General features: G+C 39.8%; 1 protein-coding gene across 4 annotated transcripts in view; it reads left to right on the top strand.

Annotated features, from left to right (window-relative positions):
- The window catches only part of cdk14 (cyclin-dependent kinase 14), a 279,683-nt gene that overhangs the window by 82,693 nt on the left and 175,833 nt on the right, over positions 1–21,157 (top strand). For all 4 annotated transcript variants that reach the window (XM_012964199.3, XM_012964198.3, NM_001102988.1 and 1 more), the window contains 2 exon segments: positions 2,829–2,923; positions 9,388–9,467. In XM_012964199.3, the coding sequence (XP_012819653.1) occupies positions 2,829–2,923; positions 9,388–9,467 (175 nt within the window).

Below are 21,157 nucleotides of genomic sequence, written 5' to 3' on the forward strand. Positions count from 1 at the left end.
TCTCAGGGGGTCATTGTGGTAGTGTTGGAGGAAGGGGTTTGATGCTGATTTTATGCACTTTACAGTAACTTGATTCAAGATGCAGCTTGCACACTTGCATCTGGACGTAGGGATGCACAAAATCCAAGATTCAGTTCAGGATTCAGCCAAGATTTGGCCTTTTATGGAAGAATTCGGATTTGGCCAATCCATATGCCTGGTCGAACCAAATCCTTAAAATCATGTGGCTTATTGTCACTTACACACGAAATTGAAATTTTTTCTCCGCACGTGAAGCCCGCGGTTCACTTTTATATGTGAATTATGATGCAAATTATGATTCTGTTCAGTATTTGGCCGAATCTTTCATGACATTTTCAGGGCTTGGACAAATCCCAAAATAGTGGATTCGGTGCATCCATGTTAGAGAGTTTATTAGTATAACAAGACATTTTTAGCAACATGAAAATGATTACATACTAAAAATACATGCCAGAGTATTAAGACTACCAGAAATCCTTCCAATAAGCAAAAATATAAAGAAATCCCTCCTGCCCCGATGGCTATAGAATAGAAGCACAGACTTAATGATTAATATATAGTGTAGTACTTTTATCTTTGTTAAAAACCTCTTTGTGAAAAGTGCTCAAATGACCATAGGATTGTGTTCAGTGCTACAAAGGGGAACTTTCATAGACTTTTTTTAAAACCAGATCCACCCCTTTTATTTGGCATGGACACCAATTAGAACGTATGTAAAGAAAAAAAGTGCAGCAGTGATCTTGTTGAACTGCACTGGAGTGCAGGGTTAAGGTGTAGGTGGGTACTCACAGCCCCCCATCATAAAATGCAGATAAAGCATTCTCTTGCAGAGTTCCCCCAGTACATATAGTACATCCTCACGTATTATAAGTATAGAGAGCAGGAAGAGCGCCACATAGGGCGCAGAAGTTCTTGTTGTGCATGCTACAAGAGGTATTTTTCACTTTGGGGTGCAGTCATACTGTGTTTTAGTGTGCAAATTTCCAAAACCTTTTTATAACACGGTATGAAGTTGGCAGTTGTCACCGCGAAGGAGATGCAGACATCTGTTAAGTGCCAAAATAAATACACTTATCTGTAAAGTTCTCAATAGACTGACTTCTCATGCTCTGTATCTGTATTTACAGTAAACTGAATAACTCTTGGATATTGCCATGAATGTCAGCCTGAAGCACAGATCTGGTTGATAGCTGCACTTTCACCGTTGCCTGGTTGACAGTGTTTTGTTGTTTGGATAAAACATCACAACCCGCTTTGCAGAGAGGAAAAAGAGTACAAAAAACATAAAAAGGGGCTCAAAAATACAAATGGATATAACTGGATATCAGTAAAGAGAGTTCTTGACAGCATTGGGAGTTTCCTGGCCCACAATGCTTGCTTGATCAGACTTTTGTGCCATTACCACTAGTGACTGTTGCTTGTGACACGTCAGCATGCCGTGCAATTTTGGCTGCTGAAGCTCCGGCCAAATAAGCCACAACAATCACCCATGGAACTAAGGTTCTTTCATCAAACCATGGCCTGCCAGCTTTTTTTATCCATGACTCAAAGCATGAAGGAATACTATTTGCTTGATTAACTCACATCTGTATACAAACACCTGCTTTCAATGTAACGCATGTGTCCATTATTGCCATTTTTGGTTCATGCCCACATTAATATATCAATGAGTAACTTAGAGTTTGATGGCAGAAAAGATCCAGCTGGTCCAGTTAGTCAATGAATTCCATGTTTGTCTGAGTCCCTTTGCTGTACAGGCTGAAAATAAGTGCTTTTGTATGTTCTGTACCATTAATTTTCTCCTTCAAAGTTCATATTATTCTAGCAGTACAATATTTACTTTCCCCTAAACTCTCAGAAGTGCCAGGATATATTTAAATATTTCTGCCAAACGAGTTCTAGTAATTCTTACTTCTCCTCTGTACTTTTCTTAGGTCCTTTTTTTGTGTAGACCAACCAATATATTAGTTGCCCATCTCTGAACAGTTCTTAATATTATTAAACGGGTTGTTCACATTTAAATTGTAAGTGTGATATAGATATTAGTATTCTGAGACAATTTGCAATTAGTTTTCATATTTATTATCTCTAGAGTTTGGAATTTCAACAGCTATCTGGTTGCAAGGTGCTTGTTTACCTTAGCAACAAAGGCAGTGGTTTAAATGGGAAACTGGAATATGAATAGGAGAGGAAGTGAATAGAAAGATAAGTAATAAAAAGTAATAATACATTTGTAAGCTCCCAGAGCAAAAGTTTTTTGTCTGTTGGGGTCTGCCAGTACAGGTATATCCAGAATGCTCAGGAACAAGAGTATTCTGGATAAGGGGTCTTTCTGTAATTTGGATCTCCATACCTTAAGTATACTAAAAAATCATAAAACATTAATTAACCCCAATAGGCAAAAAATTAAAAGACAAAAAAACATATAATGAAGACCAAATGCAAAGTTGCATGGAATAGGGATTCTACAACACACTAAAAGGTGAACCACCCCTAAGTACATAAGGCTTCCTCAACTGAATATTGTAGTTCCTCTGTACTTTCTGTTAACTGCAGTAAAGTTGTTGTGCAACTTCCACTTTCTACAACGAATGCCTTTATATATACCCATATTCTTGGTTCACTGCCGTGCTTCTCCACTACATTGCTTGCATAAGGTTTACCTAAAACATATCAGAAAAAATGCACCCCCATGCTCATGATATGAAATGAAGCTGCTCTGCATTGTTATGTACATTTTATTTATTAACCTAATGGTATGGCTGATCCAAAACAATATTACATAAATTTTCCTTTTTTTCCCCCAGCCAACAAGTCCAAAATTTGGAAAGGCAGACTCTTATGAAAAACTGGAAAAATTAGGAGAAGGCTCATATGCTACAGTCTATAAAGGAAAAAGCAAGTAAGTATTATTAGATATCAATTTTTACAATTATAGTAGGTTAGTAGGTCAGGTTTTCTGGGCCTGCATGGACAGACAGTTTTTACCTTCTCTTAAGAGGTTGGACATAAGCATCCTCAACTAAGTAAGTGTTATTAAGGGTCTATGTAAATACAGCCATAAGCACTCACAGAAAAGCTGCACTGAGTCCTCTATCAAAAGAAACACAGGATTTCTTGTTCCCTTTTTTGTAAACATGATCTTAAGGTATCTGACTTCCTCTCTCAGAAAAATCCTTCATTCTTGGGGCCAGCTCTCTCCTCTCTCTCCCCTCTCCTGCTCCCCCTCCCATAAGAATTCATAAGAACTCACTCCGCCCACCCTTAGGAATGCGTAATCTGAGCTATAAGGGCTAAGCTGCAAGCAGGAAGCTATGAAGACCAAGCTAAAATGGCAGCTGCAATCTTAAACAAACAGAGAAAGCTTCTAGGGCTTTTTACTCAGGTATGATAAAGCTTTCTGCAGAATAAATATAGCATTCTAGGTGGCACTAATGTGTCAAATCTATTGCCAATAAAATGCCAAAATGACTTTCCTTCTCCTTAAATGTGTTTGGTTCCTTTGACACCAATGACTAGGTTCAGTTTTAGATTGGCCTGCTGGATACTGGTACTTTCCCTGGTGGGCCCTGAAGTTAGTGGGGTCTTTACCGTTTGTGGGTCACAAGTCCCTTTTCTATCTGTTCAGACTCTGTATGAGTTTTATTTATTCCCAGGAGTAAGAACAATAGAAAGAATTAGTTTGGAGTCTGTAATGAGCTCCGGCCACAGATAATCAGGGGAATCCAGGGAGGCTGTTCATTATATAGAGCTAGCAAAGTGAGTTTCTCAGGAATTTGCCCAGTGTAAAGGGGAGAGAAAATGAATCCTCAAATAACCATATGATGTAAGCTTTAAACAAAATGGGGATAGAGATGTTACACCTGTACACTGTCTGTCTGTCTCGGTGCTGTCCTGCAGTCTGTATCTAATGTTTTTCCCTGTGATCTTACACAGCTTGTACAAGCAGTAATGTGTCTTTGTGGAAGCTGCCCTCTTTTTGCTGTGATAACTCATGTATAAAATGTTTTCCATAGACTTCAGCGAATTGGCACCTAGTGGGTAAAATGCAGTGCCCTCTAGGCTATATCAGTCAAGTACATCTAAACAATAACCTTCTCAAATGTGGGTATACAAGGGTTTTTCTCAATAAGATGAAAAGGTGTCCCAGTCCAGCATCGACCACAGTTGGACCTGGAGTGACTGGCATAATATGATGTTGTGAGGCTGGTCTCACAAGCTGACTTTTATTACCCAATGTGGCACTATTAAACAAAGCTTTGAATTCATCTTAAACAAGTGTAAACCCTGCTACAGATTAATCATTGTTACAGTACTGCTTCATTTCGTGAAACTGATTACTTAAAGGTTATTTGACATGCGGACATAAAGCCCAAAAGCCTGATTCATTTGGAAAATGCCAAGTTAACATATATTCGTAAATCTAGCTGTATAGGGGTACTTGGTAGAGTTTGGACAATTTTCCCTGTAAATGAAACACCGCAGTCACTTCCAATTTCATCTGTTTCAACTGAAAGCATTTCATTATATTTTAAATGCCAGAACTGCATTAACACATCATTTTCATATTTTTATATAATGTCTTCTAGACATTATCTGTTAGATAAAAGTTATTTAATTTTCAGTTTTACTGGTCCATTCCGATAATAAGAAACACCACACCTCCAACTGTCCCGATTTTTGGGGGACAGTCCTGATTTTACCAGCTCAGCCCGCAGTCCCGGATTCTTACTGAAAATCCCTCATTTCCCTTTGGTCTCCTGCACTAAACGCTATAAAAGATACAAAGTTTCTCAAACTTAATTAGATAAGTAGGCTTTTGTCAGAGTCCAGAATACTCAACACCTGCACTTAGATACACTTGTAACTAATGAATTAAACAGGTCTCTTGGGGGAACTGAGATTTGCAGCTTATAGGGCAACTTCACTGTCATTAGCAAAACTGTAATAACACATAAAACAAAACCCCAAAACCCCCAGAAATGTGTTCAATAACCTGCCAAATTTTGTACAAATGGGAGTGGTACTTAGGGGGTGTGGTCGCAAAAATGGCTGTGGCCAAATACTTTTTGCCACACTACGCAGAACATTTCTTTTTGTCCTTCTTTACACTTTTGAAATGTTGGGAAGTATGGAAACCCCTCTACCAGCAAATCCTTTTGTATTTGTAGGCCGTATTTAAGACTGATATGAAATACACAGGGTAAAGTTTGAAAACTTTGAAAATGTATATACATCCATCAAAATGCTGAACAATGATCTGGTCCCTAATTAGCAACTGAGATTCACATGGCTCTTGGCTAAAAAACACGGTGCCCAACAATTTCTTGAAGGAAGAACACTTGAACAAAATATATAAAGCAGAAATATAGATAGACAGACCAACAGACAGACATGCAGGCAGATAGACATAGTAATAGATTTGTATTTCACCAACTCCAAAGGACTTCACTGTGAACATTTTGGCTAATATACTGACAATTACCATTAACCTATTATATAAGTAAGTACAGGTAAAGGTACTTACCAAGATACCTTAAGTCTGCTAAAAAAAACACTGTTTTGCCACCAATATGGATTAGTAATAATCAAGTACAATATACTATTTTTTCAAAACAAAAAATAACAAAAATATTTGGTATTTGCTTAAAATGTAATTTTGAGATTTGTGGATATCATGTATCCAGATAATAGCTCCCATACTTGTTTTTATGTATTTATTTGTGAAAAGGAAAGCATGGCCAGACAGTGGTAACCTGTCTATACTCCTACTGCTCTCTGCTGAATTCCAATCAATGTGTCTGCCTCTCCCCTATAATCAGCATGCATGTTTTGGTTGGGAAAGGGATACAATTAAGTTGAAGGAGAAAAATAATAAAAAAAACAGATACAGGTATAGGATCCCTTATCCGGAAACCCGTTATCCAGAAAGCTCCGAATTACGGAAAGCCTGTCTCCCATAGACTCCATTTTAATCAAATAATTCAGAATTTTAAAACTGATTTCTTTTTTCTCTGTAGTAATAAAACAGTACCTTTTAATTGATCCCAACTAAGATATAAATAATCCTTATTGGATACAAAACAATCCTATTGGGTTTAATTAATGTTTTATTGATTTTTTTGTAGACTTATTGTATGGAGATCCAAATTACGGAAAGACCCCATATCCGGAATACTCTTGGTCCCGAGCATTCTGGATAATGGGTCCTATACCTGTATCTCAAAAAATTGGCATTAAACACTCTCTTTTAAACATTTCTTTATTGGTAATTCTGTGCTGAATATCATCTGCCTCTTATATATATTTTTGCCTTTCTGTCCAGATCCCTCAGCAAATAAACCTTCTGTGTCCATTGTTTTAACCTGCATAACATTATGCAATTGGAAACCACTGACAACTGGTTCACTGCCAACTGATGCACAAGAATATTAATAAGCAAATTAATCATGGATATAGAACAGGGCCCTGAGGTACTTCACATGTGACATGTCCAAATGGAGAATGCCCTGTGGTTGACATTTGTGCACACTGGGCTTCATCAAATTTCCAGTTCAATCACCAGTAGCCTTAATCTAGAATCCTTCCGTTTAATGACCAAGCTCCTCTGTGGCATTTAGAAATATGGTAGTTACTGGGAGAAACCACGGGATTGTTCAGTTGTTATTTAGAGTATATACCAAAATACTAAGAATTCATAAAGACTCCATTTTGACTATAAGTGGCAAAATATTAATTTCCGTTAATCCATTTTTAATTGGATAAAAATAATAAGCTAAACAATACTTTTAATATTTAAACCTATTGTTCAGCTTATTCATTTAAATCCGGAAATATTCCAGCATGTGTGTCAGTTATTGCCAATGCATTATTCCCTTTATCAAGTCTCTTTAGTGCTTTGTTCTCTGTAAATGTTGTAGGGCAAGGATCTTTGCATTATTTAACTGCAAGTCATCACCCGTCAGCTAACTGTTCATGCAGAACCATATTTATACAAGAAAAGGGTAATGTTAAAAATGTACATGCTCCCCATCTTGGCTTTGTGGCTAATTTTAAGTTTTTGGTGAGCCAGGACCTGGGGTGTTCCGGATAAGGGGTTTTTAGATAATTTGGATCTCCATACCAAAAAATAATTTAAACATTAAATAAACCCAAAAGGGTTGTTTTGCCTCCAGTAAGGATTCATTATATCTTACTTAGGAGTAATACAGTGTACTGTTTTATTACAGATAAAGAGAATATTTGTAAAAAATTTAAATTGTTTCACTAAAATGAAGTGGAATGAAAGATGGAGCTTTTTGGATTACAGATGGGCCGCCCACCTAAGCCCTTGACCTGCCCCAGTCTTACCTATTTCCTTCCCAATCTCCCCTCAATCCACCCTCTTCTGGCTGCCTTCTTTTAACACCCCCATTTGTGTCATGTTCTGCCCTCTTTGTCACTGCCCCCTACCAGCCACTTTAAAGAATTGCAAAAGGTAGCAAGCCTTCCTCCCTGTGGCAAAAGTACAACATCTATGGATATAGTAGCTGCCACCTTATATAATATGTTCTTGCTACTCCCTCAGTTTACACATATGATCCTCAATTGTGTCTTGTATTTTTATCTTTTTTGTCCAGTATTTATCAGCCCACATAAAGGATCAATTAACTTTTTGTAGCCTTATTGTGCTTAATAATGGGAAATACTGAGCCTGCATTTTATGGGTATATTTGGGGTGTTTTGTCCACTGCATTCTATGTAACCTGAGAGTTGTTAGAATGCTTGTGTTTAGTGTTAGTTGATGAAAAACCCAGCACTATACCTTTTTAGGTGCTGAAACATGTGTATTACTATGAGACTATATATAATAATTTGTATGGAATCATGTAATTCCTACATGTTTATCCTTATAATAATACCATTACAAAAAGCTCGGCACAAAACTAACTAACATTTTCATGTAGCAAATACTTTTTGTAATACTTTGTATTCTGGCAACAGTAAGCGTAGATCCATATCTGTTATGTTAAAATTATACATTTTTTATAGCATATATCCTACTTTAATAAAATGAATTTTATATAATCTCTATGACATTTTTTTCTATTAAAAGCAGCAATAAATGTGCAATTATTAATTCATGAAATGTTATGTTGTATCAAGTGAAGCAGTTACTGTCTAAAGGCCAACTGATCAATGCATTTCTTCTATAGCTTTCATGCACTATGCTGACTTCAATTGCAATCAGACCAATATGAATAGGATTAGGCAAGACCTGCTGAGTGACAGGGAAATCTCACTGTCAGCACAAATGTGAAGCAGTGGACTTAAGTGCCAGCTAAGAAATTCAGGCAGGGTGATCAGCATTGCATTACCCTGCCAGAGCACCAGAGAGCTTGTGTGGCCTAGTAGGGCCCAGCCAAGGAAGATTCCCATCAGTAATTATTTACATCATAGAGCAGGGGTGGGCAAAATTTTAGGCTCATGGGTCACATTGACTTTTAAAATTTGACAGACTGGCCAGGCCAGTGCTTACATGCAGTCTTGACACCAAGTCTCACGGGATGAGAGTTGTGGAGTCTGGTCAAAGCAAGACACACCAGTCCTTGGCGGGCCGGATTAAAAAGACCAATAGGCTGGACGTGGCCCATGGGCTGTAGTTTGCCCACCCCTGTCATAAAGCAATATAACACCTATAAAAATTTATCTTATCTCATAAGAGTTGGCCCTTGGTGTCAGGTTTTCTGGTTGACCCTAGGATGGGTGGGTGTCACAAACCTGGTTATAGAGTCAGAAGTGATACAATTAGTCTCCTGTAAATCCATCAACCAGAGTCTGAGGTTGGAAACAGTCTGGGCTCAGTGGAGGAATGGGAGAAGTGCTGTGAACTGGTCAAATGGTCATGGTCAAATTGAGGCAGAAATTGGTACAGCAAGCAGTCAGTCTAAGGCTTACAGGCCAGGTATCAGGAACCAGAAGACAGGTAGATTAAACAGGCAAAAGGTGTAGCAACGAATAAATCAGGCTTAAATAAGGCTCAGAGTCTTAACCAGAAGGCGAGGATCACTTTGAAATTAAACACGGCCTAGCGTCTGAAAAGGCACTGCGCATGCAACAAAATGGTCCCTGACATGCAAGTACTCAAAGTTCATATGGCCCTGACATATAAGTGCATAGAAATCTCACACCAAAACACATGTACCACAATCTAACTGTAACCTTGCAGAATAAGCATGTCTGGGGGTGATCCATTGCCATTTGGTCCAATGAAATCAGATCACAAAGTCACCAGTTTGGATTAAGTCACAATTAAATGTATAATTCATGCGTGTATAGAATGAATAATCAAATATTCTCCAAATCACCATTCTCATTTTTATTTAGAGTTAATGGGAAGCTGGTGGCACTGAAGGTGATAAGACTGCAAGAAGAAGAAGGCACTCCATTTACTGCAATCAGGGAAGGTATGTCAATCTTTTCTATACTTCTTAAAATCATGTTATTACTCGGTGATCACATGACTCTATGACATTCTGTTTCAAGTCAACACCCTCTGAATATATCTGAGAAAATACCCAAATCTGTTTGTAGCCGTGAGTCAATACACCAGTGCAACACAGAATTAGATACATTACGCAGTGGGATATGATGATTTAAAAAGGTTCAAAAACACTTTCATCAAAATAAAAAGTGCCTTAAACATTGGGCTTGTTTAGTGAAAGATAGCAGCATTGGAAAATTGTTATTTACTAGCTTTGTAGACGTTTCATCATGTATATTTCCCTATGTGCTATTTTCTAGTTATGTGGTTTCTAGTTTAGCCTCACAGACAGTCCGAGAGCCAACAGGCCTTTGTGTTCCTACATCACAAGACACTGGAGGAGTTAAGAAAATAAATAAAATCATATGATTATTACATACTTCCCAACTTAATCAATTTTGGTGGAACTCACCGACCACTCCATTGCACACCATTTTCCTTACCAGCACTAAAAGAGCTAAACTTGCAGTTAAAAAAATGTAAAATCAGACTTTTTACTTACAAGCTAAGCCTTGTCTAATGGTAAAAATTCACCCAGGCCCAATTCTAACCTGAAAAGCAGCTAGAAGGCCCATTTCACCACTGATTTGTAAATATATTTGTTGCATATGTAGGTATAGGATCCCTTATCCCGAAACCCATTAACCAGCTGCGAATTATGGGAAGGCCATCTCCCAAAAACTCAATTTTAACCAAATAATTCAAATTTTTAAAAATGATTTCCTTTTCCTCTGTAATAATAAAACAGTACCATCAAACTTGATCCCAACTAAAATGTAATCAATCCTTATTGGAGGAAGAACAAGCCTATTGCGTTTCATGAAAACACGAGTTCAAATCCCGAATGGGATAAACTCTGATTGGATACGATAATCTCTTAAAGGAGACATATCCTATAAAAATTAACAATGTACCAGGGAATTGTACTCCTCTAAATATAGAAGGATTGTGTTAAAAAAGTTGTGTTTTGGACTGATTTATTGAGAAATTTGCCCAAAACCCCACTAGCCCCGCCCATCAGTTCCACTTCCTGCTGGCTGAATTCTCTGGATGAGCTGGGGAGCCGGCGGCCCTCCGTACCCTGCACTGTAGAATAGGAACCAATCAGCAGCTAGGCTGACCTGATAGGGAACTGAAGCCTGTCTGTGCTTGTGTGACTGCAGGGCTGTGATTGGCTCTCCCCCTCCTGCTGTGCAGCACCGTATATTATTCATAATTGCCTACAAAATTAGGGTTTTTCCCAATTATCCAATATGTCTCCTTAAGATCGCAAATATCACAAATATGCTTACGAAAAAATCGTAGTAGTCACGATAATATCGTATTGGCGATCCGAAAGTCACAAAAATCGATCGTAAAATGCAAGAAAACCTTTCCGACTTTGATCTTTCTGTGCATGATTTTGGAAGCCTCCCATAGGGCTCAATGGCACTCTGCAGCTCCAACCCGGCCCAAGGAAAGTCTCCCATAGGGCTCAATGGCACTCTGCAGCTCCAACCCGGCCCAAGGAAAGTCTCCCATAGGGCTCAATGGCACTCTGCAGCTCCAACCTGGCCCAAGGAAAGTCTCCCATAGGGCTCAATGGCACTCTGCAGCTCCAACCTGGCCCAAGGAAAGTCTCCCATAGGGCTCAATGGCACTCTGCAGCTCCAACCTGGCCCAAGGAAAGCCTCCCATAGGGCTCAATGGCACTCTGCAGCTCCAACCCGGCCCAAGGAAAGCCTCCCATAGGGCTCAATGGCACTCTGCATCTCCAACCTGGCCCAAGGAAAGTCTCCCATAGGGCTCAATGGCACTCTGCAGCTCCAACCTGGCCCAAGGAAAGTCTCCCATAGGGCTCAATGGCACTCTGCATCTCCAACCTGGCCCAAGGAAAGTCTCCCATAGGGCTCAATGGCACTCTGCAGCTCCAACCTGGCCCAAGGAAAGTCTCCCATAGGGTTCAATGGCACTCTGCAGCTCCAACCTGGCCCAAGGAAAGCCTCCCATAGGGCTCAATGGCACTCTGCATCTCCAACCTGGCCCAAGGAAAGCCTCCCATAGGGCTCAATGGCACTCTGCAGCTCCAACCTGGCCCAAGGAAAGTCTCCCATAGGGCTCAATGGCACTCTGCAGCTCCAACCCGGCCCAAGGAAAGTCTCCCATAGGGCTCAATGACACTCTGCAGCTCCAACCCGGCCCAAGGAAAGTCTCCCATAGGGCTCAATGGCACTCTGCAGCTCCAACCCAGCCCATGGAAAGTCTCCCATAGGGCTCAATGGCACTCTGCGGCTCCAACCTAGCCCAAGGAAAGTCTCCCATAGGGCTCAATGGCACTCTGCGGCTCCAACCTGGCCCAAGAAAAGTCTTCCATAGGGCTCAATGGCACTCTGCAGCTCCAACCCAGCCCAAGGAAAGCCTCCCATAGGGCTCAATGGCACTCTGCAGCTCCAACCTGGTCCAAGGATGTCGCAAAGTAAAAAGTAAAAAGTCGTGTAAGGTACGAAAAAGTCAGTGAAAATATGCCCGTCCGAACGAATGCTCAGAGCGTTTGTAAATGTCCCCCATAAAGTATGAAGATACAAATTATGGAAAGATCCCTTATCCAGAATACCCCAGGCCCCGAGCATTCTGTATAGCAAGTCCCATACAATACAGTACAGTGCAGCAGAAGAATTAATTTGGGGGATATATACAAGCAGTAGGAAATAAATTGGTTATAATATATCTGTTAATACTGGGTCCAGAAGCAAAGGGGTGCAGAGGTTTGGGGACGTAGCCAAATATTTCATGAATAAAGCCCCCATAAGACTAATGAATCAGCCCTAAAGCTCTTGATGCATCCGAATGGGCATCCCTAATTTTTTTAATTCCAACCTTACCCAAAAGCCCTTCTCTATTGCCAGGCCCCATCTCTTCTCCTATATCAGTCTTTTCATAAGGATGAATGTAGAGTTCCCAATGAAATGAATAGGGGTAGGTGCATGTGGAAGAAATGAGATCTTGTTATAAACCAAGCATGTGCTTTTGTGAAGTATTTGTTTTCTGTGCATAAAATAAGGCTTATGTGTTAGAATGCTGGAGGTGATGGCTGCTGAATAATACATGAATTTCAGCATTGTTTGTCTCTATGCAACTACTGTAGAAAGAATTTGTCATTAGACTGATTGCTTTAGTATTGCTAATGTAGTATCACAACTGCAAGATATCTTTAAACATGCCTTGGTGTAGGGGAATGTTTGGCGCCTTTGAAGGCTACATTTTGTACTATTTCCTCTTGTTATTTATAGAGCATAAAGATATCATAAAGCACTGTACAGAGAGCGTTCAATCACTCACGTCAGTCTTTGCCCTAGAGGATCTTAAATTCTAATTTCCCCTGCCAAACAGGTAGAATTGCGAGTTTTAATGCCTGAAAGATCGTTTCCTGTTTGTACTGTTATTAATGTCTTCTAAAAGGTGAGAATATTAAAGTGATCCCCTAATGAATAAAACATGTGGGTAGTTTACTCTTTAACTGCTTGTGGGGGGAATTGTCCGGAGACATAAAAGATTCAATAAAAGATATGTCATCATAGAATGACACATATTATTGACATTATGATAATATTTGGATGCACCCAATTCATAATGTTGATTGAATAGTGAACCTAATTGGCATTCATAGTTGAGATAAAAAAAAATCATTAACTGTACAAAAAAATTGTAAATAACTTTAAAATTATCCAAAGTAAATCTGAACCCTAAAGGGCAGATTTAACAAGGTTTTTGCTACGAAATTTGCAAACTTGATATTTAGTAAGCACAAAAAACTTGAAAACACGAATATAAAGATGGTGAGTTTGTATAGAAGCCAAAGGGAGTTGTATTAGTAATACAGTAATACTAGTAGTAGGCAGTCTTACACATGTTTGGTGTTCAAAACAAGCCTGGTCATGATCATGATCACAGAGGAGGTCCTGATAAAACATCCAGTGACACAAAATGCGTTAGGATTGAGGAGTTCAGATACCATGGAGCACTGAGGTACCTTTGTTCTTTAGGGTGGTTAATTTTTTTGAATTATGGTTACATTTATGATTGTTTTGTGTACCAAATAAATGTTTTATGTGTGGGAATGCCGACTACTTGTACTACTATACAGGGTCGAGGCCAGTATTTACATAAGAATCAGGTGGCTTACTCCTAAGCACCTCTTATACCTTATAATTAGCAAAATTAAATCTTTTTTCAATTTGAATTTTCAAAATGAATTGTAACCAATATTATCCATAATTCTGCATGGAAAGCTGTGTCCATATTAAGCTCCTGTTCTTACAGCAGTTGAAAGCAAGGCTAATAAGACACATTACCCAAGTGATAATAGAGCAGAACAAAGGTGGAACCGTTTGGGGCCCCTCTGTTTCACCAGCTTTGGATTTCTCACAACATGTCTAGAAATGCAAACCTGAGGTTTCATTGTCTAGCAATCAGTTTTGTTACATTGCTTTGCCTAGTATTTGTGTGTGTTTAAAGCGGCAAATGAATAAAATCATCTGACTTTAGCAGTGATGGGTTCTACGCGTTCCACATTTTTGTAGAAATGTGAATCTTCCTACCACTGTTTTTTTTTTAAATTGGATAACCTACAGAGAAAGGTTTTTATCGGGCAGGTTGAGAGGGAAACAGAGAAAAAGCCTGAAAAGGGGTTAGGTGATGTATAAAGGATGTTAGAACTTGATTTCTGATGTCGATTCACTTTATTCAGGCTGTTGCAATGAAACCGTTGCTCCCTGGGGAGTCTGATATAAAGGGCTTGACTGCTATGGAACACAAGAGAATGGAGATAATGCACTTATTGCAAATCGTTTCAAAGCAAATGGCTAGGTGCAAGTAGAAAGAATAGTCAAAAAGATTGTTGCAGGCATAGAGGGTATAGTTTTTCGTGTGTCTTTGATTTAAATAACGAAGTAAAAAGAACGCAGGCTGTCATTTAGTTTCCAACAGATGGAGGAGATCAAGCAGATGGAAAGGAGAGCGGTGACCACAAAGCATCTATGTAATGAAACTGTGATCAGTCATATCAGATATGTTGTATTAAGGAAATATAACATATAATAAGAATCTGGTGGTCAAATCTGGGTTTAAAATTAATGGTAAACATTATTTATCCTCACTGAGTGTATTAGTGCAATAGAGAAGCCGCCTTCGGCAACTCACTCGTAACATCGACAGAGTGCCATCATTCTAACACGGCTTGGTTTGTTCTTTGTGATCAATACTTACAGGTTTTAGGACATTAGTTAACATTCACTGATTTCTGTTGTTACAGTAAACCAACTGTAGTGTTTGTAAAGTAGAAGATTTGTAGTATTCTCTAAGGTTTTTGTTCCCCCTGAAAGATGATGATGGCATTTCTTTGCATTTAAAGAATAAATAAGCCTGTTATTGTGTAATCCCCTAATATTACTCTATACAGCCTCCAGAATAACAGACCTTTCTCCCTGCATTCAGATTTATTTTGTTTCTCTATTAGAAACAACTAAACTGCAGCTTTTACTGACTTCCTCTACTAGCGTGAAGTTCTGCCCCCTTTTTATTTCTGAATACTCTTCTCTCCGACTATGAAGACCTCAAAGAGGTGCCTACTGGGCATGATCACTGCGTTTGCTGGGAGGTGCTAAACATTTGGCACCCCCAGGGATTTAGCCTTTCGTTCTTTCTTTTTTTTTACCAGTGACAAACTAGTTTTCTCCTAGTTACAAAGTGATAATATGCATAATACATTTTAAAGGGAAATTCTACTTGTGTACTAATTGCTATCAAAGTACTACATTAAGAGCTTCTTCACACTCTTTAGCCACGGGAATGCTGAATGCAGGTTGCAGAACCTGCAGCTGCAGGGGGTCCCAGGAGGTACAGGGGGTCCCATGATGCCCTAAATAATAAGCAGCATTAATTATGATTGGTAAGACAGGTCAACCTGTTGGAGGACTAAGAATGAATTTGCTGTTGGGCTAAGTAATATCTAGTATTGTCACTGGTTGCACATACTATATATACCATTGGTTTCTCATAGTGCTGCAGAGTCCCCCCAGTTTATCATTTCCAAACACTCTGTATACACGCTTCACATGTATATGAGGAAAAACATTGACAATTGTCACTTAATTTACAGCCAATAAGTAGAAAGCTAAGCATTGCACGATTTGAATCCTTCCTAGGAGCCCATACTGTTATTGTAACAGCTAAAAGTGGTACATTTACACATCTTACTTAAGGAAGCCATAATGGAAAATTGAGCCTTTGACCGTTAGTGTCTCATTACAGCTGAAATAATTAAAACTCATTAAACTCTTTACTCATCCATGAAAGCAGCAGATGTGTATTTTATATTCCTCCTCTGGTTGAGTTTGGTGGGTATAATTACATGCAAGTATCAGTAAGGATATGTCAAATGATTTTTTTTCTTTCTTGTTTTTTAAATATCCTATCTAGTTGTGTTGGAATATATACATTTATGGGACCTGTCATCCAGAATGCTCAGGACCTGGGGTCTTCCAGATAAAGTATGGCAATCCAAATTAACGAAAGTCTACTAAAAATAATTTAAACATTAAATAAACCCAATAGGATTTCTTTGCCTCCAATAATTATTAATTATATCTTAGTTGGGATCAAGTACAGGTACTGTTTTATTATTACAGAGAAAAGGGAATCATTTAACCATTAAATAAACCCAATAGGGCTGTTCTGCCCCCAATAAGGGGTAATTATATCTTAGTTGGGATCAAGTACAGGTACTGTTTTATTATTACAGAGAAAAGGGAATCATTTAACCATTAAATAAACCCAATAGGGCTGTTCTGCCCCCAATAAGGGGTAATTATATCTTAGTTAGGATCAAGTACAGGTACTGTTTTATTATTACAGAGAAAAGGGAATCATTTAACCATTAAATAAACCCAATAGGACTGTTCTGCCCCCAATAAGGGGTAATTATATCTTAGTTGGGATCAAGTACAGGTACTGTTTTATTATTACAGAGAAAAAGGAAATGAGTTGGAGTCAGTAAGCATTCTTTTGGAGCAACTTTTTTTTTTGCGAAAAACTCCAATAAGTGATTTTTTTTTTTTTACAAATTAAATTTAAGTTAATGGTTACAGTGCCTTTGCAGAGTGTGCCTTAGTTTCGCAACAAAAATTCCCTATGGCGAAACATGTCATTTAACGCAAATTTATGCCTGCCAAAAAAGTTTGCCTACCATTATAAATATATATTTATTAATTAGTTGTCCTTTGTGAAGTTATCAGTTATAATAGATGCCTAGTGATGTTGATGTCACTTGTGTCACATGACTAAACTTTTGTACCCCTGCTTTATAATATAAGTTTATGAGAAGTTAATTAAGAGATCCTTAACCTGTATTAAAGTGCTTGACCTCTGCCTTTGTGGCTTTATATAATCACAGAACCCTTATATGTGACATGTAAAGGCTCATTTACGAGTCAAGTGCAGTGTGCAAAGTGCAATGAAGTGTGAAGTTCACCAATTTTTTTACCCAGAATGCAATGTCTTTTCCCACAATTATGGTGTAATTGCAGATACGAGGGGTGGCAATATTGGATACCATTTTTCAGACTAGGATTGTGTCTGCACTTTAGAATTGCATCAGGGCATGATTTTTTGGGGCGCAAGTCTGCTTAACCAATTAACCCTGGAAATACCTCCAGCTCACAGGTGGCAGTAGCCCCAGGTTTCCCCAGCGTTTATAGGTGCACTTGCACACAATTGTCACAGGAGGCAGATTGGACCCATTGATGCCACTGTAGAGAAGTCCAAAGAGCATCTTTGCATGCAAGTACCTTTAATGATTGGTATAAATGCACGGAAGGACTGTGCCCAGGGACAATTTTTTAACAATTTTTGAAAACTTCTGTCCCCTGGGCCACCCCGTGTCTGTGGAGTCTGCTTCCTCTATAGTTATGCAAAGATTCAAAGACTCGACCGGCACAACAGGTGTAATGCAAGCGAGGCTGAGCCACTGCGTATTTATTTAAGCAAAAACAGCAGCGCTTCAGGGGTGTACCCCTTAGTCGAGCAATAGTTATGCCATTGATTGTGTCTTTTTTGTATTTTGTACAATAGCTTGCACATTATTCTCTCTATAACACATAAGAGTCAAGAATAACGTGGTTAATTGTGTTTTGTGATAACATTGATGACTCTTATAATAAATAATGGAACCTGTGTTGTAAACTATATTAGAAGTTACTTTTGTGACCTAAATAAAAGCGCTTGGCCTGCAGTCTTGTCATGGCAATGGAACTGTACTTTTAGTAATAAAGTTAATTGGTCTCCTATGTAGCCAGCAAGTTTCTCTGTGCTGGGGTATTGTGCCAGGGCACCTGAGGGTTCTTCCCTTCAGTCAGGCCAGGGAAGCTCTGCAGCAGGATAATTGTATGTGGTTTGCCTCTTTTCTGTGTATGTGCTGACATGATAATAACTGGGTTACTGCATAAAATATATGTTTGGTTTTATACAATAGGATTTGTCACTTTGTTATTACCAGGCAGTGCCTGCGTAGCGTAAGATTCCCGTGGGTGGATTTAGTGAGTGTCTGAAGTGGAGATTGAGTAGATGATCACTTGTATTAGCTGTTGTTGGAAGACTGTCTGTACTTGTTTTGCTAAATTGCCCCTAAATAAGCAGAATGTTGTTTTATTGTTTCGTTTCTTCTGAGGAGTGTTCTGCTGTACCTTAGATTTCCCGTGCCAACAAGGTCATAAATCAAACAGAAAACTGAGCAAGGCTTAAGCCTTTTTGTATGGGGCGTGCTGCAGTATTCTGTGTCAAAATGATGCATGAGGGTGGCTGGCTATGAGTTCTACATCTATAACTCCTGTCACATTGACTGCAACAAAACGTCTTTTTTTCACTTGTAGAATGGACACACCAAGCTGTTGCCTCTTGCTATTATTATAGATGGATCCTTTACTTGTAACTTTTTACAGACAGGACTGTCTTCTTAGGTGAGTGAGTCCTGGTGCAAAACAGTGTTTGTGAGCTCAATTCATTCATATAAACTACCTAAGATTTAGCCTTTGTGTTGAACAAAAATCTGCATGCTGGGCAACAGTGGACAATAGGTGACATCTTGCTAGGGTTGCACTGAATGCAGGATTTGCAATAAAGGAGGAGCACTGCAAATCCAGTTTTCAGTTTAGGAAGCTCAAGTGTAAGCTGTTTGGTTTTCATACCTGGCACCCTGCCCCGCCATCAACATCTGTGGATGAAGTCCCTCTCCCATCCTTTACATATTCACTAACTTGTGCATCATTCAGAAATGCAAGTTAGGGAGTACTCTTGGATGTTGGTAGGGATGCCACCTTTTGGTGATGATGATACTGACTGGGGCAGTTCTTTGAGTGGGCTGCTGTGATGCAAATGGGTGGGGCCATTACATTAGACGGCAGAGTAATTACCATCAAGGGTAAATTAGGAAGTGATTTGGTGACTCTGTAGGAGCTAGAATGGGGTGGATCATAGGCAGGCAGGGGGAAGATGGACCTGTTATTGCAAATTGTTGGGCCGGTGAAATACTGGCCAGATGGCAAACCTAGGGCCTGTACTTACTTCCTGCCCTATGGAAACAGGTGTTTCTATAAACTATTATGTAAGCAGAAACAAGTAAATGCCTTTAAATGTGCATTGTCTTGATGGTAAAAAGAGTCATAACTAAATGTGTAGAGTATAAAAAACAAGATAATAAGTCCTTTTGTTAGGCAGCAATGGGCAGGTTTGATAAAGTAGGCACTCTCATGTTATTTAAATCCCACACTGGAGTTGATGTTGCCTTAAAGGTTGTATACGCTATCAAGGTATCAAGGCAGTCGGCCTATGGGTACTGGACACTGTATGTCTATGGGGTATGTGCACTCTTCTATGGCCTAAACCAGTGCTGTCCAACTTCTGCGGTGCCGAGGGCCGGAATTTCTCTAGCATACATGGTGGAGGGCCGCTAATGGAAGCCAGTTTTGACCACTCCTCTTTTTGAAACCACACCCACTCCAAACCACACCTATTTTATCACAATGGTGGTAGCACAGCAAAATCCCAAATGCTTGGTCCTTACTGTGGGGATATCAACCGTCATTCATTTGTGAAAGAATTATGTCATATTAAGAGATACCCTTAAATCCATATGCCTCCTCCTCCCCTGTGGATAGCACAGCAACCCAACACATAATTACACACCTTAGGGACCATTTAATGGCTATTTCCAACTGCTAACAAACTCCCACAACAAACCCCTGCCAGGATCACCTCCCACAAGCAGCATAGGGCAAGCAGAGTATGGCACACACAGGCAGCGCTCTGCCTGTCCTATGCTGTCTGTGTGTGCCATGCTCTGCCTGTCCTACCCTGCCTGTGTGTGCCATACTCTGCCTGCCCTACCCTGCCTGTGTGTGCCATACTCTGCCTGCCCTACCCTGCCTGTGTGTACCATACTCTCCCTGCCCTATACTGCCTATGTGCGCCATACTCTGCCTACCCCATGCTCCCTGTGTGTGCCATACTCTGCCTACCCTATGCTCCCTGTGTGTGCCATACACACACAGGTAGCATAGTCCAGGCAATACCTGCATAAGTACCTACAGTACCTATGTCTGAGGTGTGAACAGGTAAACAATGGGGGTGATTAGTGCCTGAGCCTGAGGTGTGAACACTGCAGGGGTTGAACAATGCAGGTATTAAAAGGTGTGAACAACACAGGGGATTACATATTTAAACAATACAGCCTGATTACAGCCTGAATCTGAGGTGTGAACCATGCAGGGGGGCAGTTAATCTCAGTACTGATACCATTTAAAGCTTACACAAAGGTAAGCCATCAAAGCAGCCAGACAGGTGGGGGGCCACACAGAGGGGGGTCGCGGGCCGCATGCGGCCCGCGGGCCGCCAGTTGGACAGCACTGGCCTAAACAGTCAAAACTGCAGAAAGTCAAGAGAAGATGCAGCTTCAGTTCTTTATGTACTGAGGCACCAGATATTGTCTGGCCTGGGTTAGTAGCATTGAGAAATGAAATTTTAAACCTTCCATATTGACAAACCAACTGATTTCAGTCGGAATCATCTGCCCCACATACAAAAACTGTAAAATGCTATTTTATTGGTACATATTTGGCCAGCTTAACTCCAGCTCTTGCGCCTGGTGTTATATAAAAGCTGGTGGGGGCCAGGCATAATGCGGCCTAGGGCTTGCAAGTCAGTCATATCATATAAATAAATGGCAAGATGCACAATGAGTATAATTACTTTGCTTTAAAATTTGTACATGGGTTTTTGAATTGTAATTATGGGAACTAGATTTATCTGCTCAGAGGTCTGATGTATCTTTCATTGTTGCATGAAAACTAAAAACAATATTGAGGCTTGATATGTTCTAATGTGCCCCACTATCACCACTACCTAGGGTTGCCACCTGTGCCTGTGCCAAAAGCTGGATGGGCAATGATGGGGGGGGGGCGGAATGTGGCATTTGGGGGTGGGCAAGTGACATTGTGGGTTCAAACCCAGATATGTGGCAACCCTACCTCTACCCACAATAAATAAATGTTTGGAAGGAGAAGGCTGATGTTGTTTATTAACATA

The sequence above is a fragment of the Xenopus tropicalis genome, chromosome 6, assembly GCF_000004195.4.
Source record: "Xenopus tropicalis strain Nigerian chromosome 6, UCB_Xtro_10.0, whole genome shotgun sequence".
Classification (NCBI taxonomy): domain Eukaryota; kingdom Metazoa; phylum Chordata; class Amphibia; order Anura; family Pipidae; genus Xenopus; species Xenopus tropicalis.